Source organism: Parasteatoda tepidariorum, chromosome 2, assembly GCF_982258835.1.
Source record: "Parasteatoda tepidariorum strain Cologne lab strain chromosome 2, Ptep-v5.0, whole genome shotgun sequence".
Lineage (NCBI taxonomy): Eukaryota > Metazoa > Arthropoda > Arachnida > Araneae > Theridiidae > Parasteatoda > Parasteatoda tepidariorum.
In genome coordinates, this window is record NC_141756.1 from 61122627 (window position 1) to 61149255 (window position 26629).

The 26629-nt window shown below is 26.2% G+C and overlaps 1 protein-coding gene across 2 annotated transcripts in view; it reads left to right on the top strand.

Moving 5' to 3' along the window:
* Positions 1–1487: 1487 nt before the first annotated feature.
* LOC107454807 (ATP-dependent translocase ABCB1) overlaps positions 1488–26629 on the top strand; it is a 108800-nt gene continuing 83658 nt past the window's right edge. The window contains exons 1-2 of one of the 2 annotated variants that reach the window (XM_071177585.2): positions 1488–1639; positions 9660–9811. In XM_071177585.2, the coding sequence (XP_071033686.2) occupies positions 9787–9811 (25 nt within the window). In that variant the 5' untranslated portion in view covers positions 1488–1639; positions 9660–9786. The remainder of the gene's footprint in view (positions 1640–9659; positions 9812–26629) is intronic. The other variant, XM_071177586.2, reaches the window with a different exon arrangement.

Consider the following 26629-nt stretch of genomic DNA (forward strand, 5'->3'; position numbering starts at 1 on the left):
AAATATACTAATATAGATATAAAGTATTATATTAATATATTTGGTAATTATTAAAACTGCAGCAATATTAAACGGTATTAATACCAGTACCGTTAAAATAAGTGTCTTATTTTTCTTTTGAAAGGGATATGTACCGAATAAATTACTTGTTAGAGATAAATTTCGACTATCATGAGTTGGCCGCGAGCAATATCATCAAGCCAAGTGATGCTAATTGCAGTTTATTTCTATTCTGATGGGATGAACTACAAACGCTATGTTTTGCTGAATATAATAACATATTCATAGGGAAAGACAACACATAATAATAAGTAAAAAAATTTACTTATTTTAGCTTTATTAATTGAAGAGCTTAATGGAAAACGAAGTAAATGACATTTTCAGAGAGGATATAATCAGGGTAAGAAAGAAAGTGGTCAATGTATTGTTTTATTACCAATTTATCAGAAGGCGGGTCTAATAATTATGTGTCATATTTCACTTTCTTAATAATTACTTGTCATATTTTATTTACCTAATAATTATTTGTTATATTTTTTTTCATATTTTACTTGTCATATTTTACTTGTCATATTTTATTTGAAAGTGAAAATCATGCAAGCATACTAAAAACTAATGTGGTTAGTTGTGTTAAGATTAAAATGAAAGTAAAAAGAATTTTGCTACATAAAACATACCCTATAGATGCAACCACTTTATGTTATATTCACTAATTCATAAATACCCCTAAAAATGTCACTTACCTAGTTCTTCCACAAAACTCTTCAATTGTGCCGACTCATGCCTTTCAGTTTTTTGCATGATTTCGTGGTGTTCAGTATCGATTAAATTTTTTTTTATTCACGTCGTTCCTAGAACGAGTATTCAGCAAGTATTTTATATAACTATACTGTATAAACAATAAAAGTGAAGGATGGTGTAATATTGAGGCTTAACTTATTGTATTAGTACACTAAAGTGTATTAAAGTATTGAATTCCAATAAAAATTAGATTCGTTTTTTCCCGAAGTAAAAAACTAATAAATTAATTTTTTTACGATTAAAAAAGTGTAAGCAGTTTCAATTTTCTATTAGCGGAAGTAAAACAAGGTGTTTTGTATCATTTTCTAAAGAAAAAAATATCAAGGATACTTAACCCGCCGATAATATCATAACTTAAAGAATAATTAAATCCTGACTTGTAATCAACTTCTCGAATTGTATCGAAGAATAATAAACAACTTATCTTTTTCCATATTCATTTCATTTTGATCGACTCGATCAATTAATCTTCTCAAAACTAAACGATGCAGTTCTTCCTTGTATTTTACTTACCCTCCCTTTAGCATGTAAACATTATTTGTTTACCTAGAGGACTTATTCGAGCGGAAGCGACTAACAGGATACTTCAGGTAAGGCCGCTAGATGGCGGACACATAACCTTGTCCGAGATGTGTTGAGAGAAAGACTAGTTGATTGTGAAAGCAAAACCAAAAGGAAAAGAATCATTTTCTCTTGTGTTTTCTCGTGGTTGATATGTGAGAAGGGAAAGGTGATATTCGGCGGGTGATTTTAAAATTTCAGGAGTAACTGTGATTCTTTTTATTATTATTTTATTTATATTTAAAAGAAAAACAGTCTGGTTCATTCGTCAATTATAGTGAGTATCGTTTGTTTTACTTTGCAATAAAAATAAAATCTTTTAAGAAAATATTTTGAGTAAATGCCGGCTTTCGACATTCTTAAGAAATATTGTTCTTTGTTAAAAAAATAATTTTTTTTTGTAGAATTTTCTTTTATTCAATATGCATTCTGCATATTACTTTTTAATTTTATCGTACATTTTTTATCTTGCTTTAATTTTATCATTTCTTTTTTTCTTGCATTAATTTTATCATCTATTTATCTCATGTAAGCGCTTGAAAAATATGTTTGATCCAAAACAAATTAGTATGATTTGTATGTTTCTCTTAATATTACATGTATATGTTTGGGAGAAAATATTTTTTTTTCGCGAATTTTTACATGGTACAGTTTTTTTCTCCTTGTTTTACAAATATGCAATCAGCTATAAATACAATATAAGCTAGAAACATAGCAAAGATTTTCTTAATTAATTTTGAACTATGAATGAGTTTGCAAAGAATGTTCTAAAATGAACAAAGTATAAATGTTTTAAGGGTAAAAAACGCTGAAAATTTGTTTCATGAAAAATATTATTATTTTATTAGAAATATGAAGAAATATGATTAGAAATGTTAAGGGTATATACTGTCTTATTTATAAATACTACCTGCTTTAATTTTTTTAATATTATTTTTTTTTCATTTTTTACTCTTAAATTCTTTGCATAAAATTAAATTCTTTGCATTTGGTTTTTTTTTAATAATTTTTTTCATATATTTGTGTAAATCAAAAATTAAATGTATATCAGATAGGATGAAACTACTAGAACAACATTCTCTTAAGAAGTTTTTTATTTTTGCTAAACGAATAATTTAAACTTTATTTAAGTTCATAATTTCAAAATTTTGATATATTTTAAAGAATTTATGAATTTAAAATCATATTTTATTAATGCTCTATTAAAACATCTTACAACTCTAGAACTTTTAAATGGCTAAATATTTCATAAATAAAGGTATTTAAATAACATCAACATGATAAAAAAATTAAAATAAGTAAAACTATCAGAACATTATTAAATATTAACGGTAATTGCTCTTGAAAATATATATATTAATAAATTAAAATGAAAATTCAGTTCAAGAGCAAAATTTTGGCTTCCCACATTTTTCTCGAAAAATATGAGAAATTATTAAAATGCTAACAAATGTACTATGAGGAGCCGTGATAGCTCACGGATAGAGCGTTCGCCTTCCAATATATTGAACCGGATTCGAATCCCAGCGATGGCTGGTCGACACTAATTCCTTATTTGGCTCGACGTGAAATATCCTCAATGGTAGACGGATCATGGGCTAGAGTCCCCTTGCCGTCAGACTAACCGTGGGAGGTTTTCGTGGTCTTCCTCTCCATGAAACTCAAATTCGTTTAGTTCCATCAAAACATCTTCCACGAAGGCAAATTTCTCCGAATCCTTGATCCAGGAGTTCCCTTGTCTTCTGTATTGGGTTCAAAATTACAAGGCTATGGAGTTGTGCATTAGTAGTTGTAAACCCAAAACTTGGGTCGGCTGTTCAACGACAGTTATTAAAAAAAGTTACCATGAGGTGACCAAAAAAGTAAAAAGATGCGGAAAAAGTTTAAAAATATTAATTGCAAAAATAATGATAATTATTATAATAATTTAAAATTAAATAGTCATAAGAATTCAATAATTTCAATATCCTCCACACATCATTAAAAGTTATTAAAATGAGAAAAAAAAATCAGAAATGTTAACACGTCGTGTTTGTAAACCCCCAATAATATATCATTTTCAACAGAAAAAATGTGTTAGGGAATCTATTTATAAAATTTTTTAGTAAATCATTCTAGTGAATTAAAGTCACTTCAACAGAAGTGTTAGTAATATTTCTTTCTTCTAACAATAAGATTTTAAGAAATAAATTTTAATCTTTAAACATGATGTAATTGTATGATTTATAAAAATACTATAAACAATGATAGCAATTTTTTGATGTTTCTTGTACCCTAAATTTTAAAATGCTAATTTGTCAGTTACCTTTTTTAAATATGAAACAAACAATCACTTTCAAGAAATGTACCCGAATTACGATATAATATATATAAATGTTAGAAATAATATATATAAATGTTTTGTCTATCTTACTTTGGTTGGGGAATTATAAATTTATGAAAATATAAGGTTGGGAGCAAATTGAAAGGAATCGCAGAAAAAATTGCTTAATGAGCAATAACGAATAAAAGTTGAAACAATTCCTTTTAGATACTTAAAAATGCAATCATAAAATGTACGTTCAAATATGAATTCCAAGTGATTTCTACTAATTCAACTATTAAAATGCTCTCTTGAAACTACTTGCAAAAGCCAGAGTTTTGCAATTGCTATTCAAGTTCATTTCTCAAAAGATAGAACTTTTATTAATCTTGTTATTAAATTTAATCTATAAGTTTCAATATTTTAACGCAAAGATTTAAGATTCTGATAAGATGAAAAAGATTTAAAGTAAAGCAACCCTTAAGAGTCAACTTCGGGACGAATAGAACTTGGCGACTTATCAAGGCATTTTATTATGATGACTTTGAAATAAACAAAATTAATTTTATACGTTACTTTCTAAACTAAATTTTAAAAAAATCAGCATTATTGTTGAGTGATATGTCGTTTTCCAGCCTTGTTAGTTTGAAAAATTTATAAATCTTAAAAAAGAGAATTGGTTTTTACGTTTTAAAATATTTCTCCATATCTTAATAATTAATGGGAAAAAAAATTATGATGCGCTATATTTTTGTGTATATATCACATTTTAATGAAGGTTTTAATATTTACTATCGTAAGTTATGAAAAATCATTTCATAACTTACTCTTGAAATGAAATTGATATGAAAAATCATTTAATGACTTACGGTTGAAATGAAATTGATATGAAAAATCATTAAATGACTTACGCTTGAAATGAAATTGATATGAAAAATCATTTAATGACTTACGCTTGAAATGAAATTTATATGAAAAATCATTTAATAACTTACGCTTGAAATGAAATTGATATGAAAAATCATTTAATAACTTACGCTTGAAATGAAATTGATATGAAAAATCATTTAATAATTTACGCTTGAAATGAAATTGATATGAAAAATCATTTAATAACTTACGCTTGAAATGAAATTGATATGAAAAATCATTTAATAACTTACGCTTAAAATGAAATTGATATGAAAAATCATTTCATAACTTACTCTTGAAATGAAATTGATGTGAAAAATCATTTTATAACTTACGCTTGAAATGAAATTGATATGAAAAATCATTTCATAACTTACGCTTGAAATGAAATTGATACTGAGAAATTGAATCCAAATGAGAGTTATTTTAAAAATCGCTTACTGAAAAATATTTTTCTTAATTTTTAATTTCAGTTTTAAGTATTGTTACAGTAATAGATAGTAAAAAATGCTTTTTTTTGTTTTAGTTTAATATGTTCTGTTCATATACGCCATTTTGAATAAAAAAAATGCATACACCATAGTAGTTAATCGAAATACATTTTTATTTAATATAAACTATAATTGCAGGAAATACTACTATAATTACAGGAAAACATGAAAAATATCTTAAAGTGATTGAATTAGAAATAATATGAATTTTTCTTCTATAAATAACTAACAATATAAAACACCTAAAAAGAAATTAATTTCACCCAATAACTGAACTTACTACCCTTAACTAAATATAATTTAAAATCATTAAGCGTGACTAGTGGACAAGAAAACACACTTTTAAATAGCGCCAAATACGTGCGATATATGCCAAGGCCAATGTTCTTTTAAGCACGGCTGCTTGTCTAACTCATCAAACTAAATCTCAGCTATTAAGTGTTTCTTTTACTATGTCTATAACTGTAATGTTGTAAATTCCGTCATGAATTACTTGACTTGAGATTTGCATTTTAATTGCGTAAAACTAGTGTCAATGTCACTTGAAACTAGAAAAAAAACTTTAAAATAAGCCGCTGATTTCATTTAATTATTGTTTCTTGAAGAAAAGTCTGACTTTGTGACGTTTTTTTCCAAACATTTAAATACTTCTGAAGCATTTAAATTATGATAACGAAATTTTATTATATTGTATATAATTACACTTCTTGCTAAAAATGTATTACTATTTAAATAATGTTCTTGTATTATTGTTAATTACTAATGTTCTAAGTTATTTAAGATGGATTAAGGAAAAATTTTATTATTTATAATATTAAATAAAAATTGTTTACTTTTACTTATTATGAAAAATGTATAACGAATGTATGAGAATTTATATTTTAAAAACTTTCTTGTTCTAATTTATTACCACTATTTTTTTTTTTGAAAATTCTCTAAGAATTTAACCATATATAGCTGGTGTTTATGCCGATAGCTTTCTATTACCGGTTATGTAATTAGCTTAATAAGGTGCCATAATTATTTTATCATGTTAAAAAACATCCTTCTGCGTTTCTGTAAAATTGTACAACTATAAATAAAATACAAACCATTTCCAAAGGTTTTCAAATTTTAAAAATGACTCAGCCTTATAAACAATGTAACTTGTTAATTAGAACTATATTGCCAAATTTAAATCAAAATAACAAATAATACAAATATGGTTGATAAGTACTGTTGCTTCATGATTTAGCAAAAACAATTAACAAATCATTGACAAATTTATGAATAATACTAACCTGTGAGCTTTGATGAATCTCGAATAATGTTAAAATACTAAATTCGAACTTCTTTTTTGCACTAATTCATGCAAATTTAGATGACTGCTCAACTCGTTACTTCTTCATGTTCTAGTTATAAAGAGTTCGAATAAAATTGTTTCAAATAACAATTTGAAATGTATTAAAATATGAGTATATGCATTAAATGTAAAGCTTAAGCACAGTTAAGTATTACACAAAAATATGCGAGTTTGAAGAATACGAACTATGAGTACAAGTAAAAGTATTATCAGTTTCCTAAACAATATTAATAAATGCTTCTTTAATTTTCAAAACCATGTGTTGAAAAATATTTTTTATGAGGAATTAAAATTTTGTAACCAAGCATCAAACTAAAAAAACTAAAAACTTACTTACCTTTAACTATACTGACCAGATATTCTTAGTTGTAGTTTTTGAATTATTTATTTATTATTCAAATAAATTTGTAAATGTATGTGATTAATTTACTGCTGGAATAAAATGTATTGAAATGTCTTTAAATCGTGTCAGTTTGGTTTGGGTGCCTGTGCTAATCCTAAAATTTTGCAATTTTAAATTTTACATTTTGCAAAGATTTAAATGAAGCCGTAAACAATTTTCACTGATAAGCATTTTAATAATTTTACTCAAAAATAATAAAAATTGTAAAATGTAATATTTTGAAGCGCAAACGAAACGATAACTAAATTTCAATCAAGTGATTTTAAAAATTGTGCCTTTTTTGGAACTTAATCTTACGTTTTAGAGAGAAATAATTCGTGATGTTTTATTCACTTTTGCAACAAGTTTTTGCACAACAATATTTCGTAAATTTCTCATTTAGTATTTTTTGGCAATTTTAGTATTTTTTAATGTATAAAATGTAATTGTAGAATCCCCATCAATGTTCTTTTTTATTTTTTATGTTTTTTTCACGTTTTTTAATGCTTTTTTTATTTTTTATATTTTTTCTTTATTTATCTGCAAGTGAAAAAATCTCAAAATGTGAATATTTTTTGCGTTAAAAAACACTGCAGTATTTTAAATTGAAAATTATTTTACTAAGATGCTCTGTAACTGTTTTAAAATCAAAATTGTGTTATATTTAAACAAACGATTTCAAGTCTGCAGAAAGTTTTTAAGGAATTAGTTCTATAATACATGATTTAAGATAGAAGGAAACAAGATATATTCATAAATCTTTGATTTTAAAACATCTTAAAATATTTTTATCAAAATTTTTTCTTTTCTTAAATTAAACTGTTACGAGATGAGAGATAAATTAGGCATAAACGTATAAAGTGTTGAATAGATGTTATGGAATATTTTATCAAGTGTATTTCAGTATTTTAGTTGTATCAATTGTTGTCATTTACTTGTTAACTACATGCAAATATTTCATTTCGCACCAACTACATGCAAATATTTCATTTTGCACCAAACTGTTTAATACGTTTAATATATATTAACGTCAGAGTATTTAATAGATATTAAAGACAGAGCTGTATTGAAACTCATGTGCAGAAATTTAAGAATTGATAGAAAGCATCTAAACAAGCACTTTATTCCTTACAAGACATGGGGGAAGAGCAAGCCGTGATAACCACTAAGAGATACTCGTCACTGTCACCTGAAAGTTCGAAACACCAAATAGATAGAGCAAGTGCTAATTTCATTTTATTGGCACCATGAGCAGCAAACCATTTCATGAACACCTTGAGCAGTTTCGTATTTGGTTACTTCAAGTCATAGTGACGAATACCTCTTAGTGATTCAACCTTTGACCTCAACCCTAGTATGGTGAAAGTTGCTCATTTAGCTGTTTTTTATTACCTTATATTTCTGCCCATGAGTTTCAAAACACCCTGTTCGTTTATTTGAATACTTATTTAGGCAGGAAAAATATTAATATCTGACAAAGTAAAATTCAAATTTTAAGCATTTTCGAATATGCATGTTGTTGTCAATCTATGAAAAGCTGATCTAGTCATTGTATTAAATACCTGGAATATCAGGTTAAATAGGAAATGTGTGAATTGTTACACACTTTGCTTTTACGTATTTTATAGAATGACTAATTTTTTTTGGACAAACTATGCGATATGAAAGTTATATAGTTTGCTTACTCATTGTATGTATATTTGTTTGTTTTTTATAGTTTATTTTATAGAGTGCTTAGTAAATTATATTAATTTTATCGTTTCATACTTTGCCGGATTGCTTTATTTGCTCTATAGAATATTTAGACAATGTGGGGAATATTTATTTTTTCGCGCTTTGTCATTCGATATTAGGCATATTATTTAATGACTATTCCGCATTTCATACATATATACGATAGCATTTATATTAATACGTAGAATGTCCCTATATCGAAATAAGAACTTAGCTTAAAAGAAATATTGAAAGCTTCATTAAATAAAAAAGAACAAATAAATACCATTAGAATGTTTCCAAAAATAATAATAAACAAAGACAAAGAACTTCGCGCAGATCATCATTAGTTTGAGGAAATAAAAACGAATAATTTAGAGAGAAATAAGAACGTTTTAAATTATCCAATTTAGGACAGTCCGTCGAATGCAAACTTTTTATTCATTCATTATAGAAATTCTTTATATTTATGGAAAATAAATTCCGCAAAACTGTTATAGGTTTAGTTTTCGAAATTATCAATTAAAATTCCAAAGCGGAATTTTGGCAAGCTTGCGTTTTATCACATATGTTTGTTATATTTAAAATCGATTATATGCATATTCAGAATGTAATAAGAGAGTGCAGAATTGAAATGACCTCCGTGTGGTTTTGGAACACTAGCGGCGAAAAGACTCGTATCATATATGAAATTGTGTTCCATGAAGGGAGAATCACATGATTACATATACGTAATCACGATACTGAAGGGCTAAATTTTCTTGATTTGGACTCAAATAGGCACCAGGTGCCCAACATCTTACTGCCTCTGATAGAGTTGAGCATCCTACCTAGATAATTCAATTACGAAACCATTCACAGAATTTTTCGAATGCATACTGTGTTGACCTTATGCACACTCACGTACAAATGATTTTAAAAACATTTTTACTAATATACATTTTTTTACAAATTATAGGTATGATATGTGTCTTCATGAACCATATTTGTTAGCATAGAACAGCTAATTTAATATGTTAGGATAAAACTGGCGATTTCAAAGTGTTGATATATTATTCCAATTTATTTCAGCATTATTTTAAGTTTTTATTTATGGTGGAGGTTTATCAATCCTAAATAATATTGAATATTTTAAATACCATAATTTTTTTTCAGAGTTTATAATGTTATAAAAGAAAGAGTTTTAAAAAGATACAAGCCACCTTTGTATACTTAGAATTGAAAGTAGCAATTTCAACCATTAAATCCTCAAATAATCTTTCAAGAGTATCTGCAAAACAAAATGAAGGGTTTCTATAAAGTGAAAGGTAAGTCTTTAGGCTGTATGGTGTATGGAAATTTTTTATGGTGATGGTGCTGATATTGGTGATGGCAGCCTAACAATTCGTCTGGTTTTGGAGCACATTGATATCTTAAAAGTGGTGTATACTAATGAAGATTTATTTCAACCCGCCTCTCAAGGGCATCCAAGAAATTCTAAAACAATAAAAATATTTAAAAATACAATATTGAATACATTTATTTTAAGAATACATTTAAAGAAATTCAAAATATTAAAAATGCAAAGCAGGAAATTTGCACAAAAGTATGAAAAACTTTTGAAATATATTAAATTAAGAAGTTACAAAATTTTGTATGTGGCGAAAGTTATGTGAGGTTCATATTAGATTTCAATTTTGGTGGTGCAACAAAGTAAAATATTATGTTTTTGTCAATTTAATAAATTAATAAAAATGCGAATGGGTTATAGATTTGCATTATTTTCTACGCATTTTTTATCTCAAATATTATGGGTTAATTTTTCAGTTTTTATATGCAAAAAATGTTTTTACTGTAATTTTTTTCATAATGAGAAAAGAAACTGATATTTTTTTACTTTTTTTTATCATTTTAACTACGTAAATTTTCTGCGCAGTTTAAACAATAATGAAGTCATCATATGCATGTGTAAAGTATTACCAATTTTTATTCAAAACTACGTATAATATTTATTTAATAGCTTTCTATAAAACGTTCATGACTGATGTTGGAACTAGGTTGAATTAATATTATGATCACAATTAATCACTAGAGAAAACTTAATGCTTTTTCATTTTTAAGCAATTACAAAATTTAGATTCGAATAAAAATTTTGAGAAAAAAAAAGTCGAAATGTATTTCAAAATAAGTGGTCGGAGTTGACCAGTTTTTTTCTTATGAAGTGATCTAAAAATTTAAATAAACAGTTGCAATTTTTTGCGTTAAGTAACGACTGCAACTTTAAAGCATCTAAATAGTAAAATGTGTCAGAGAAAAGTATCAATAAAAAGGTGTAATCGGGATCAATAACAAAATTACTAATGACAACAATAATTTATTTAAAATAAGAGTTTTCTGTATAACGAATAATTAACGTAAAAAAATTTCTTACATTTTTTGTTAGATAAAAACATTTTAATCGAAAATAACCTACACAATTACAGAAAATAATAGCGCCTAAAAACGAACGTAACTTTAAAACATTTAAATCTTGAAATGTGTCAGATAAAAACATGTCTAGAAAAATGTAATCGAGTTCACTGACAAAATGAAAATGACAAGTTTCAATGAAAAGAATTTACATAAAATAATAGTTTTCTACATGGCGGATAATTAACGTAAAACAATGTTCTCTCAATTTTTACACAAAAAACACTCTTATCGAAAATAATTGAAGAAAGTGACTGCGCCTAAGTAACAATTGTAACTTTAATAAAGCATCTAAATCTTGAAATGTGTCAGAGAAAAACATGTCTGAAAAGATGGAATCGGGCTCAATAACAAAATTAAAAAATAATCATAAGGAAGATGTCTTCCGGCTTTTTTTCTTAGTCTACTTTCTCATCAAGTTTCGTTATGATCTCGATTTTCTTTCTCTCTTCTGCGTTTTTACGTCTTTGTTTCATCTCATCAGATAAAAAATTGTCGATAGTGAAGTTCAAGGTTTTTTTCCAGCCTTTCTGAGTATGAATTAAAATGTTTAAATTAGATTTGTTTTAAATTGTATCGCAAAAAAAAGGCAAGATTTGAAACTTACTTATAAGTCAATATTTTTTTTTTTTAGATATCATAAGTGATTTTTTCAGTATTTATTTTATAAATAACTTTTTTACGTGAAACAGTTAAACAAGCTCCTCTTACCACATTATTACAATTTCTACGCGAAATTTCATAAAATCTTTAGTTCAATTTAATTTTTTATTTCTTTTGAGGGAGAATATTTAGATAAGACTTGCTTCAAATTATATGCATAAAAAATTATAAGACATTAAGTTAACTTCTAAAAATAGTTTTTCTTTCTGAAAATCGAAATATGATTTTTTTTAAATTTTTCTCTTATAAACTTCATTTTTCCAGCCTTTCTGAGTATGAATTAAAATGTTTAAATTAGATTTGTTTTAAATTGTATCGCAAAAAAAAGGCAAGATTTGAAACTTACTTATAAGTCAATATTTTTTTTTTTAGATATCATAAGTGATTTTTTCAGTATTTATTTTATAAATAACTTTTTTACGTGAAACAGTTAAACAAGCTCCTCTTACCACATTATTTAAATTTCTACACGAAATTTCATAAAATCTTTAGTTCAATTTTATTTTTTATTTCCTTTGAGGGAGAATATTTAGATAAGACTTGCTTCAAATTATATGCATAAAGAAAGATAAGACATTAAGTTAACTTATAAAAATATTTTTTCTTTTTAAAAATCGAAATATGATTTTTTTTTAAATTTTTCTCTTATAAACTTCATTTTTCCCCCAATAAAAGTCTAAGAGTCATTACTGAGAAAAAATATATGGTTAAAACTAGCAGATTGTGGTAAAATTTACCATAATTCTGACTCTATGAAAACACCAAAAAATCTCTCTAATTTGTAACGAAGGATGGTTTAAAATAATGTTGTAATATAATATATATGATTTAAAATTATGTTGTTATATAATTTATATGATTCAAAATAATGTTGTAATATAATATATACGGTTTAAAATAATGTTGTAATATGATATATATGGTTTAAAGTAATGTCATGGCTTAAAATAATGTCAAAATATGGTTTAATAGGTTCATATGGTTTGATAAAATATGATTTTAACAATTGCAACTCAGTGACTTTAATCACTGAGCTATCGCGGCCAGGATCATCAATAAGTCAATATTATTTGATATGGATTTAATGATATGGATATAATTGTACACCGCTAACGCTATTTTATGGAGTATTCAATGCAAAATTGTTATTTTTATTTCTAATTAATTAATTTTTAAAATGTCAATGTTATTGCCAAAGGAATAAAATCTATTATATGTTCTTATTTTATGTAAAATAGTATCATAAGTCTGTTTGTATAATACACGCTAAATATTCTGCACAATAAAAAAAAAGCAAAAATTTCGAAAGAAAAGTTATTTTGAGCTTTCAACTATTTCTTAAATTTTACTACTTTTAGTTCTGTAATGACAAACGTTTTCGAAGAGAAATCAGAACAAAACTAAATTTCATCAGAACAATTGGTCGGTTAATCCACATAAGCCCAACTCCTTAAAATCGGAATAATTATCAAATTAATTTAATCGAAAATCTAAATAATTATCTTAGAAACATGAATCTCTACATTCGTATTTATTGTACTTTTATTTCCCCCGAAATATTTTAACATTACATTATATCACACTGTGTTTTGCATTTATAATCACTTCATTAATATAATTGTTTAAAATATAAAGAAAATTAATATTTATTAACTGTCCAAATAAAAATGTGTAAACAAAGCTTCGCTATTCGAGGAATACGACATAATTGTTAAGAAACTAAACTACAAATTTCAATAAATTCTTGCCTGTCTCATAAACTTATTTTATCAATGAATAAGCCCTCAAGTTGAAAGCGCTAAAAAATAATTGCTACATAAATTATTAAAATTTATTTGTACAAAAGTATCGCATTTCAAGAAATGTTTCAAATGAAGGAAGTTATCGACCGTTTGTGGAAGTCAGCTAATATTTCAATCACGTTAACTGGATCTTTCTCACAAAAATGGGTCATTTTTGTTGAAGCTCTTTTTTCTCAGAGCATCAAGTGGTCAGGGTATGTCACCAAAGGCGCCTCGGGTGGGTCCTAACAAGTTCTGAGTACTTTTTACTCTCTTTTTTTGTTATTCTTAAGAACGAGTTTTTAAGCCAAATGAAAATAAGAACAAAGAAACATTACTCTTTTGATAACACCTTTGAATATAAGTATGTAATTAAGACAAAATAAATATTTTTATGACCATTGAATTGCGTATTTAGAAATAATAAACGTGGTGTTATAATAAATATGATTCTTAGCTTCGTAATGTTAAAAGGCTTCCAGTCTTTATTATTTACATATTATTAATAAGAACAAATTATTTTTAAGAACTGATTTTTGCGCCAAATGAAAATTAAAATAAAGAAATAGTAATTTTTCAGTTAAATGAATGACTTTAAGTATTTAATTAAGACATAATTATTATATTTTATGAATAACTAGTTTAATACCCGTTGTTCGCACGTTGTGCAAAAAGTTAACAATCAAAAAATAATTGCTAAACAACACTATGAAATCGAGCACAAATAAGAAAGACATATACCGACGCTAATAATAAAATTAAAATACTTAATTTGTTTTATTATTATTTTTGTCCTCTTCCCCGTGGCTTTACGTAATTAGACTAACCCAAATACGTTTTTAGAAGTTCATCCCGTCATATTAAAGATTAACTGTGATCAGAATATGATGTTGTTGCTTGATACCAACTCATGATAGTCAAAATTTAGCATAATCAAGTGATTATCTCTGGTACTTATTCCATTTGAGGACCCATAAAAAAAATCTCTTTCCTCAGTATTTATATTAAAACTGCGCAGTGTTGATGAAGTTTTAGTAGGTGTCAAATATACTGATTGCGTCTTTGTCAGTATATTTTGTAACTAGTAAGACTGCCCCAATTACCATATTACCAAAAGTGCCTATTACCAAAATTATTTAAGCAACATTGGCCTCAATAACAGCATATTGACATTTTACGTTTCTATTAAAAAAGTTAGTACCATTTCTTCATTAATTTTGCTTTTTAGTATAGTTTATTTTTGTTTAAATTACCACCTATTATCAAATTTAATTAAGTATCTTTAGCTTCATTAATAGTTTGGCAATTTTTTACGCTCCTCTTTAACTAATTAGTAACATTTCTTCCTTACTTTACCTTTTAGTACATAGCTAATTTTTTTACTTCAATTAGTATCTATTACCAAAATTCATTCACCATCATTGGCGTCAATAAAAGTTGGCGACATTTTACGGTTCCCTTATAAGAATAAAGACATTATCTTCATTAAGTTTGCTTTTTAGTACAAAGTTTGTTTGTTTTTTTCATTTGGAATTTATCAACAAAACTTGCATCATTGGCGTCAAAATTAAGCATCATGCTGATATTTTGCGTTTTTACTAAACAAAGTGGTTCCATCATTTCTTCATTTATTTTGCTTTACATAGCTTTTGTTTAAATTAGCACCTACTACCAATATTAATTAAGAATCTTCAGAAATACTTTGGCGATTGTTTATGCTTCTCTTTAACGAATTAGTAGCATATTTTTTATTATATAGCTTATTTTTTTACATAAATTGGTATTTATTACTGAAATTAATTAACCTTCATTAGCGTCAGTAATAGTACAGTGACTTTTAATAGTTCCCCTAAAAGAATTAAGTTTGTTAAGTACATTATCAAAATTAAGGTTGAGTTTTAGTACATGTTTGTTTTTCAAATAGAATCTTTTAAAAAATTAAGCATCATTGATGACAATAATAGCTTGACGAATTTTTACGCCTCTCCTAAATGACTTGGTACCATTTCTCTATATTTTTTTGTTTTTTAGTACAGAGCTTATTTTGTTTTATTTCTATTTGTACCTGGTGCCTGAATTAATCGAGCATCATTGACGTTAAAAATAATGTGGCGATTTTATACGTTTTTCCTTAACGAATTAGTTCTATTTCTTCATTAATTCTACTTTTCAGTAAATAACTTTCTTTTCAATTCAAATCAGTTGATTTTAAAGTTTTATTTTTAGTTAAAAACTTTTTCGAGGCATAACTATAAACAAAATAAACACGTGGTTTCAGTTAATTTAAGAAGAGGCGTAGTCCGCCTATGCTTACATGTTCACCTTGATCGTTAAGTTTTTCCGGCATAACGAATAAAAAGTAATTAAATAAAAATAATTAAATAAAAATAATTAAATAAAAATAATTAAATAAAAATAATTAAATAAAAATAATTAAATAAAAATAATTAAATAAAAATAAATAAATAAAAATAATTAAATAAAAATAAGCTAACAAACCTCACCTTTAAATTAGTCTGCAGTTTTATTTACATTTTTTATACAATGAGAAAATTCCCTTTTTACAACATCTCTCGTAAGCGATCTAATTAAAAAAAAGTTTACATTTTTTTGGATCGTGGGTTAAAATTGTCCCTTTCATGCATTGTTTAAATTTCAGATAGCTTGCATAAACGGTTCTGGAGTTTCAAGAAAGACAATCAGACAAACTCTTCATTTAATTGTTAATTGTCTTCGTCCCCTGCTCACTGACACTCCTGAACCCCCCAAGATTGCTAAGCAATTTCATATGTTTTGCTATACTCCCTTCACTCGCAACATAATTACATTCATTTGAAATGTGTTCTTGCTTTTACGCAGTTCTCAGTTCTTAAGAATTTCAATTAATTATTAAAATGTTTAAAACCATTTCTTCTTTAAAATTTAAAATTTCTGGTCAATAATAATTCATTGAAATAAAGAAATTTAAATAGAAATAAATGTCATGCGATAAAATAAATTTCAGATATAAAACAATGATCACACTTTTGAAAAACAACATGTACGACGGCAAATCTCTCACGCATTTTTTCAATGCGAAGTCTTCTGAACTCTCATTAAGGCTTTCTGCTACCCTACGAACACGTTTTTTTAATACATTTAAAAAAATAAAACAGCATAATAGTTATTTTTCAATAAATAACAATAACAATGAATAAAAACAATATTATTGAATTTGCATTATTATAATTAAAGCATAATATAGGACAATTTGATATGAACTATTCGGTTTTAATCTTTATATCCTTTCCAACTTATAGCTCAGTTTGTTTCAGTTTTTCGTTTTCCACGCGAGAAAAGAATTTTCGTTCAGAAATTCGTAAATATGTATATTTCCGCTTTAAGGTATCCGACTACCTTCGGGACAAAATTTTTGAAAAATAAATATTTTTCACAACATTATTGCAATTTATATTGTATATTAATTTAAATAAACATATTTAATAGAGAAAATTTTAATATACAGGAAATTTTTTGTTTAAAGAGTATTTTTTAGATAATTTTAATGAAAATAACTCATTAACGGAAAACACTCTACACAAAAAACTATTGTACATGCAGCTATCAAACTTTTTGAGCCGTTTCGTATAACCCTCTGAAGTGTTATGAACCTCAACTTAAATGATAGCATGAAATTAAAAAAATTTATGGAGTGTTAAGCATATTTTTCCATTTTTTTTCACATTTTCTTCACATTATCTACTGCAAAATATCTCATAAAACAAAAAATAATACAGTTATCTGAATTCTGGAGGTCTGTTTCATAACCAACAATACAAGAAACAATCTCTGAAAGTTTGAAGACAAATTTATTATAATTAGTTGAGTTATCTTGTTTTCCGTAGACAAAAAACAGCAAAATTGTCATTTTGAGAAAAACACAATTAAAGTTTATAATTACATTTTTTCTAAAAACTATGAATGTTTGTCAGTAGGAAGTTATTATATTTTATAGGGGGCACATTCCTTCACACATTTTCTTAGTTTTATTTAACGTAGCGATATTTTAACGTATTATTTAGCGATATTTTAAAGTATTTAGTGAATAACATCAAAAGTCTACTACTTATAAAGCATTTAACACAGGAACAATTTTTTATTAAACAACCATCTTACTGTATTTTCACACTTTAATATATATGTCTAAATATAGTTTTTATTAATAATTAGAAGTAAAAAATATTTTTTATAATATTTATAATAGCTCAAATCTAGAATTTTCTTCTAAATGCAATTTGTTATCATAGCAAACCGGACAACATAATGAAGCTAATATCACCATTAGGATCTCAATATCAATTATTCGATTGCCACACAGATTGTTTTTATCCAAAGGCATCAGTTCTTTATTGACATCCATAGAAATCGATGATTTTGAAGAGCTTGAAGTAATAGATTCATCTGCTTTACACAATTTTGAATAAATGGTATAATCAACTTTACTCAAATCATCGCTTTTGGTGTCATGTTGTTTACCGTAATATTTACGTTTCTTAGATCGAGAAGTACGTCCTTTACCCATTTCAATAAATTCATCAAAATAAATAACAAATTTTTTTGAAAGAAATCAATAAATTTCTTCAAAACAAATCAAAATCAAGATATAGAAAGTACGCTTCAAATGTAAACAAATTATTAGAAAATATGCTAACTTTTCATATTACCCACAAACAGTAACCACGAAACGTAAAATCTAATTAAAATATAATTCAGATTATTAGCCGTGAGTTTAAGAGCTTTTAAAAATTAAATATCTAAGAAAAACAAAGACACAAATAGAAATGGATCCGAAACTATTACCTACTACCGGCTTCATTTTTGTAATTTCCGGTAAGTTGGACAGCTGTCATCTGTTACTAAAATAGCTATAACTAAAGTTCTGCTTGACGTGCATTCAAAAACAAAACAGTTTTTAAAACTAGAAAAATTGGGCATTATTATAAAGCAATAAAATAAAAAAGTGATTTTTTGTGAAAATCCTCTTTTTTAAGGTAGTCGGATACCTTATACTTATGACAGGTCACACCCTTGATATTTCAATTCTCCATTGCCAAAGCAAAAGATAAATGAAAACTTTCTTCGTTGTCGTGTAAAATATATATGTATAAATATATATATATACAAATAATATTTCAGAACAATTTACACATTTTCTGAACAAAGATTACTTTATTCTTAACAAATTTACAGTCTTCCGAAAATTTTGACTCTTTTAATACGCAATTAACAATGTTGTCATATTGTATTTGTAATTTCTGTAGCAGTTTAATAAGGAGTTTAATATTATAACACATTAAAAAATTATGTATTATATATTTTATAATTATGTATTTTATAATTATGTATTCTTTAAGTACACGGCTCCCACCTTTCTATGAAATTTACGAAGTTGACGCCATTGAACAATGCTGTAGACGACTAATGTACTTTTCTTAGAGTGCTAAGTACTGATCGTACAGTTTCTTTTTCTATCTTTCACGGTTAAAATGAACAGTATTTACAAATACTTTACAAAGAAAAAATCTTTTTTTTCTCCACATCTACATCTATCAAGAATTAAAAAATAGGTACCCATTCTTAAAAATCACCAGAGGAAAAGAGTACAGAAAAGAAATCGCGAGGTTGCCAATTGCAAAATTTAAAAGAAAATAAAGAGGAAAATAAAACAAAAGTAGAAAAACTATGGTAACCAAGAGGTACTAATCAGGGTAAAATGCATTTCCAAGCACTATAAAGGGTTAGTGAGGAACTCATATCATTAACAAGGGAATCAACATTTATATTAAACAAGACTCCAGAGCATTAAGATAAGCTGATGTGGCTAGGGTGAACAAAACTTCATCGTTAACAAAATTAAATAGCTGCCCAATGTTCCAACAATGAGCGGTAATAGCTGATTTATCAAATTCTTGATAAAAGACGTAGCTATCGTGTTCAAGACAGGATAAACATAAAGTTCAATACACAAGGAGTCTAATACCAGAAAATAAGAAGAAAAATTTAATAACGTTTTATTATATATAACTGTATGTGCTAGAATAAAAAGCTGTATATCGTTATTAAAATATAACCATAAGTATATTCTTGAAAAATATAACATTAGCTTTTAAGCACGAATGATAGAATTCAGACGGAACATTATTAGTACGCACGTACCGGCTCTAAAAAATGAAATATTTAAAAATGCATTGAAAATTATGCAAGTAAAAATTTAATTGTGGAAATTCAAGCTTCAAAAACATAAATCTTATAAATATTTAAAAGAATTCACTGCTTTAACTCCTAAATAAATAAATATCTTTTATATTTTAGTATTCTTATTACCGTCAGCCCTTTTAAAAATCATTAAAACGTACCGGTTCCTAAACTTTTTGAATCTTTTTTTTTAAACAGACTTAAAAACATTAAATTAGGAGCTAGTTTCACTTTTAAATGTATTTTAACAGCTACAGTTTTCAATTTGAAGTAGAAATTTCTTTTAAAATAATATAAAAATAATATTTTTTTCATCATTTATTATAAACATTAATATTTTATTTACCAACAACAAACACTTTGCCTCACCTTATATTGTCGGTTTTTTCAGAGAACACGGTCAAAAAAAAATCTTATAAATAGAATTATAACTGTAATGTATACATCTAAATTTTCGAAACAACAAATAATAATTAGATATAAGGCAAGAAATTGAAGAATTGCAATACTACATTTCTTTTCAGCTGTCATAAAAAATGTTCCACTTCATTGCCGTTTCTTTACTTATCTAATAAAGATCAAAACATAAATAATTTTCGAGCTTTCTAAATGTGTAGAAAATATAAAATAGCTTAGTTTTTTCTTTTTTAGCTTTTTTTACGTATTATTCACAAATCATTATTATTCTACATGCATAGCATGGCATTTCTTTGAAACTAATACGCTTTATATTAGCTCAAAAAGAAGAAAAAATCATTTACATTCTGATTTCTGTAACTGATGTTTTAATATTATTACATGAAAATGTAATTTAAATTTCATTATTTCAAACGTATATTTAGATTATAGTATTTAAAAGTAATCTTTGTATTAAAGCCCATTTACACCTGAATTTTTTATATACTCTGACGCAAAAAAGCTTCTATTGAAAAAGTGTTTTTTTTATTATTTTCTTCTATTGGCTGCTATTTGATTTTTAAAAAGAATAAAAAATGTTTTCTCGGTGTACAAGCAGTCATTTTTAAAATAGGATGAATGCTGGTTGGATTCTCATAATTCGCGTGACGTGTATGTCACGTGACTGACAAATAATTCGTAACAAATTCATGATAAATAATATGAAAAGTAGTTTTCTTAACTTTAATTTAATAAATAAAATCTTTACATACCATTAATAATTGAATATTTAATAAAAAACTAACTTTTGTAGCAGTCAATATAGTGAAAAAATTAAAATTCATTCATCCAACAGGATTTGTTTTTTAAATGCTTCTAATATTAAAATTCGTGATCTTGTCTATTTTTCTAGCATTTATATATGGGTCATTCTCACGAAAACTGTAATTTTTCAGTTCATAAAATCCCAAAAAAGTAAAGTGAATAAAAAGCTCTGAAACTTTTTATATTAATAGAAATATGTAATGGCGTTATAAAGGAAGTATATATCCTATAAATTATACTTAATATTTAAATTAATTAATTTTTTAAATAATTAATTTATAATAATTAATAATTAATTAATTAATTTAATACATAAATTAACTAATTTAATAAATTAATTTATAAATTTTTTAATTTATTTTTCAAACTAATTAATAAGTAAATTAATTATTTTCACTATTTGAAAAGTGAGGGAATGACACTAATAGTGAGGGAATGATATTTTATTTTAGTACATGTTTTTATCTAAGTTACATCTACCTAAAGTTTGAAAATGATAACATATTAAGTATATCCAATATTTAGTATAATTTAGTCTTATATATTTAATAGTTTTTACAGGTTTGGGAAATAAAATTGGCTGGCACGATTGAACAAAAAAGAAATTTGATAATATAAATTTGATATCTTGAATCATTCCCTCACTTCAGCGTCATTCCCTCACTTTATACACTAGTGAGGGAATGACGAATTCAATAAAATTTAAAAATAACAGTTAGGCCTTATTAATTTCTGAAGTCAATCACATACAATTATATTCATACAAGAAAGCAACATATAATTATCCACTTTCTCGATGAAGTTGTATTTTATTTTACTCTAAAAAATGACATGAGGGAATAACAAATGTAAAAAATTTTACCTGGTTTGATTCATTCAAATTTATTCCACAGCAAAGCTTCTTTAAGTTGAAGATGGAAACATACTGCAATTTTGTTCTATGATGCCAGTTGTTAACTTCTGAAGTTTTTATTAAAATATTTTTATTCTAAGAAGATTGCAGGTGATAAGAACATTGTTGTGAGGGAATGACGCGAAACACTGGGGACAAAGTTTAAAATAATGCTGAGTTAATATTTCTATCAGAAATTAAATTTAAAATTGATTTTCTGAATTCTATATTTCAGTATTCTGAAATAAAAAACACGAATTTGTAAAAAAAAAAATTTATTTCAGAAACAATTTTTTTCTTTTTTTAAATCAGCAGTGGGGACAAGTGAGGGAATGACATATTGGTATATTTTAATTACCTAAAATAAATAAAAAATAAAAATTGATAATTTTATTTGTATTCTTTCGTTAGCTTGCATTCTGAAGGACACTTCCCCTGAATTTTTTTTTTTTTTTCGTAAGCTGTAAAACAAACATAAAATATACTGGGGACATGAAAATGACTGTTTTTGTGAGAATGACCCATATATATATTTATTTAATTTTAAATAGCACAAATCCAAGCACTTCATTTAACAAAACAACTTTTGTAACATTTGAAAATAATTTGACAGTCAAAAATTCTATTTATTTCTTACCATTCTTTTATCCAAAATTGTTTGAAGTGAAGTTCCCACTCATACTAAACTAGATTTCTGAAGTAAGGTAAGTAAAAAATTTTTTCAATGAATTTGTCATCCATTCTATTTTATGTAATATTAATACTTAAAAAATATGTGTGTTCATCTCCTTTGAATTCGGAATTATTTTTTAGGAACTGAAATTATACAGAAAACATGCATACCAAACATGTACACTGAGAAAAAACGTATGGTCAAAGCTACCTGAACATCGTAAAATTTACCGAGTGTCTGGCTTTACGGGAACCCCAAATAGATCAGAATTTTTTACCGCAGAGCTTTGGTAATAATATTAGTAAAATTAATAATGAAATATGATTTTATAATGTGTGACAAAATTTGGTTATTTTATCTTCGATATCTTAGAGCATGGCATAAAAATCATTTATTCGGTTAAATCTGCTATTCAGTTTTGTATTTTTTACTAAACGTACAGTAATAAGAACTATAATTATGAAAACCAGAATTTCCATTAAACCGTTACCACTTGAATGGAAAAAAATGACGAAATGACTGCATTAAATACCGTACAAGTTTTGTATTTACCAGAACACGGTAATTTTACCAGATTTTTTTCCTTCTTACAACTTAATTTCCTCAACCAAAATCACTCTTCGATAAAAAAAAGAATAATTACCACTTGAATAAAAAAAAAATTAATTACCACTTGATACCGTTACCACTTGAATGGAAAAAAATGACGGAATGACTGCATTAAATACCGTACAAGTTTTGTATTTACCAGAGCACGGTAATTTTACCAGATTTTTTTCCTTCTTACAACTTAATTTCCTCAACCAAAATCACTCTTCGATAAAAAAAAAATTAATTAAAATGTTTATAAACAAATAGTTTCCTCAGAAACTAAACCAACTAGTTTTTTTAACGTCAGAAAAATAATCCTTTTTTTATTATTATTTAAATCTAAATTAAATTAAATGATTCAATAATAATAAAACCAATTCAATGCGCTGCGGCGTAAAATTCTGACCAAATGAATATACCTGATTAAGAAAAAAAAAAGAACTTCTCAAGGATCTAGCGCTCGATACAGCGGACGTGATTCGAATGTTCATGTCCACACCCCATTGTGCAATGCTACAACCTTCAAAGTCGGCATTCGAAAGAAAATATCCCTTCGAAATTCCAAACTTCTCGGTAGATAGCCAGAGTAATTTAGTTTATCGATTTCGAATGTGGAAGATTTGCTGTCGGAAGTTATTACCTGATGCAGAGATATTTATCAGATATTTTTTCCAACGAAAAGGGAAAGTCTATCCTTGAGAGGGATAAAAACTGGGTTGCAGGGGGTCAGGGAGAAAGTTGCTGGAAATTCATTGAAACACGCAACTTCTGAGAAAAGTGTTTTTTGATATATTTTAGGGGTAAAAATGGGATAATACGGGGTGCGGCGGTAAAGGGTGAGTGAAGGCAAAATCTAGGTTAATTATATTAGGTTCTTCTCTTGTCTGTTCCCGCGACCTAGTATTGGACTTTATTACAGAGCAGCAGACATAGATTTCGGAGAAGGGGCTTTGGAAGTGAAAAATTAAATATTGCATTTTTTTTTCGTAATGAATAAATGAATAGTATAAGAGTCTGTTAACATTTATGCAGAGATCCTATTTTTTGTATAAAAATAGTATTTGAATGTATAATTAATAGGAAAAGAACTAACGCGCTTCCATTCCTAAAATACTAAAAGAGATTAAAATTCAATGTTAAAAACTGAAATTGATTTTAATGCTTTGTTATTATAGTAATTTTTTCTACACGTAATGAGTTGTAAATGGACTTTTCGTTTTGGAAACACTCTTTTTTAATGTATTTTAATGAACCTTGTAATTCAAAGTACAAGATAATATAAAAACTAAAATCTAAAATTATTGCACGAAAAGGTGTTACAAGGTAAAAATAATATTAAAAAAATAAATCATTTAAAAAATAAAGTACATAAATATAAATACTAGATACTATATAGATAAGTTATAATAGATAGATAAAATAGAGCATAAGTATAAGGCTTAAAATTTTAAAAATAAGTATTTTAACTATTGAGAACAAAACAATATTTTAAACATGACATTTTTATTTCTATTTTTTTTTAAGTTTTGAAAATTCTTCTTAGTAAATAATTTTAAAAAGAATGGAAAAACTAAACTTAATTATAAAAGGTTTTTTGTAAATTTTTATTGAAAATAAAAATTAAAAAAACGGATAAATTTTGTCCTACCAACGATTTATCAAAAGTAGGGTTAATATAAAGAATACATGATAGAATATATGATAATATATTACCCCTAATTAGTAGGGTTAATATATGCTGATTTACAGTATGCGCGATCTGAAAGAAAAAAGATCTCCTTTCTTTTGGATCTCATACTTTATAATCCTCGACGATTTGCTCATTGCTTCAGCGGTACTTTTCGTTTAGCTCGGCGGAAGCGAGAACTCACCAAAAAAGTGCAAACCTCCTCCAAGGTTTTTTTATTTTATTTTTTTAATATTGTTATTACTTTTCATCTTATTTATTTTTTAAAAACTGAACAAAATGGACGCGTTTAAAAAAATTTTATTAAATTAAAGAAATAAAAAGTTGCTGAATTTTCCTGCACCCGGTTCACAAAAAAGTACTGTTTCATCCTTCAAATATGTTTCCCAGCTCAAATAAAAATTTATTCGGTCAAAAATGTATAAATGCCAACATGAGATAAAAAAATCATATTTATCATTGAAATCAAATTTTATGTGCTTATATTTTCGACGTAGTAACCTGTTGAATAATAATTTTATTTTGTTTTCTTCTACTTATGTTAATATTTCGTAAGAAAATCCGATTTCATTATAATGGTTTGCAATCACAAGAATGTTTTGTGGTAAAAGTTAAAACCAATTGCATTAGGTTTTTCCGGTAAGAACAGCATAGACCGGTTTTAATTTTTTTGGTTTTCTTTATGTTTTCCGGTAACATCAGTTTCGTCTGAAACCTTTTCTTTAGTAAAAAGATCTATGTATTCTTCTTAAAGATGCTTAGTGGACGAACTAATCAATATTATATTTCAAGTGATAATCGTGAGTACAGATTATTAATTTTTTATTTTTTTATCTATATTCGTAAAAATATGGAAAATAATAAAAATAATGAAGGGATTCTCATTATTTAAGTAGTATTAGGAATTATGTATGCTTATTAAGAAACTGCCAATTTATTTTTCAAAAATATAAAAAAAAACTATTGAAGTGCTAATTTAATAAGAAATACTTTAAGCTGAATTGCGGTTATGAATATTTTTCAATTAAATAAAAGTTGGATATCATGATTGAATATATTTCTTGTTTGAGAAAATAAAAAGTTCTGAGAACTTTATGTCTATAGGGGAGAGTGGGGTCAATTGTAACAGGGTACGATTGTAAACAGAGCAAAAATTTCGAGTGTCGGGTTCTAGATTTGGTTCCTAGGTGGCGCACAAGGTGTATTTAATAAATCTACATGTGCACCCCTGCTAGCAACCATTTTCATGTACTTTTGAAAGAGTTACATCACAAAAGATATTTTCACGCTACGTAAGTTCCTTTTTTGGTATTAGAATATTATATTGTAACAAAGTAATTTTGTTTAAGCAAATAAAAATTATTAACCGAATATGTAAGTGGACACCTTAATTAACATTTCAATAAAAAAAATTAGTTTTGTTAATTAACTGGCAATGTTTTTAACAAATGAAGCTGAAATGGCGTCTTAGGGACGATTGTAACAGCTGAAAATAAATAATCTTATGCTTACAAACCATTACTTAACTCTTTAAGAACCACCAATAGTTTCCTATATCAATTTTATTATATTGGATATGCATTATTTTATTTGTCACCTTTCACAGCATAAATTAAAATTTTTAAACCCTTACAGTTAAAAGTTTAACCCTTTAGGTCTCTGCTCATTATTATTTTTACTCCTAAAATATCACTACTATTTTGATCCACAAAAAAATATATCACAACTATGATAATATGTATAATTAACTATGTTTTAGTTGAATTTATGAAGTGTTACAATTGTGCACGACTGTCAAAAATTGTTAATAACTAATATAATAACATTTAAAATAAGGTATTTATTTTTTTTTCTAGTAGAGGATAGTCTACTTTACTGGTCTGTCAATTAATACTAATAATTCAGTGGATTTTTTGTTAGTTAAAAATAGTTATG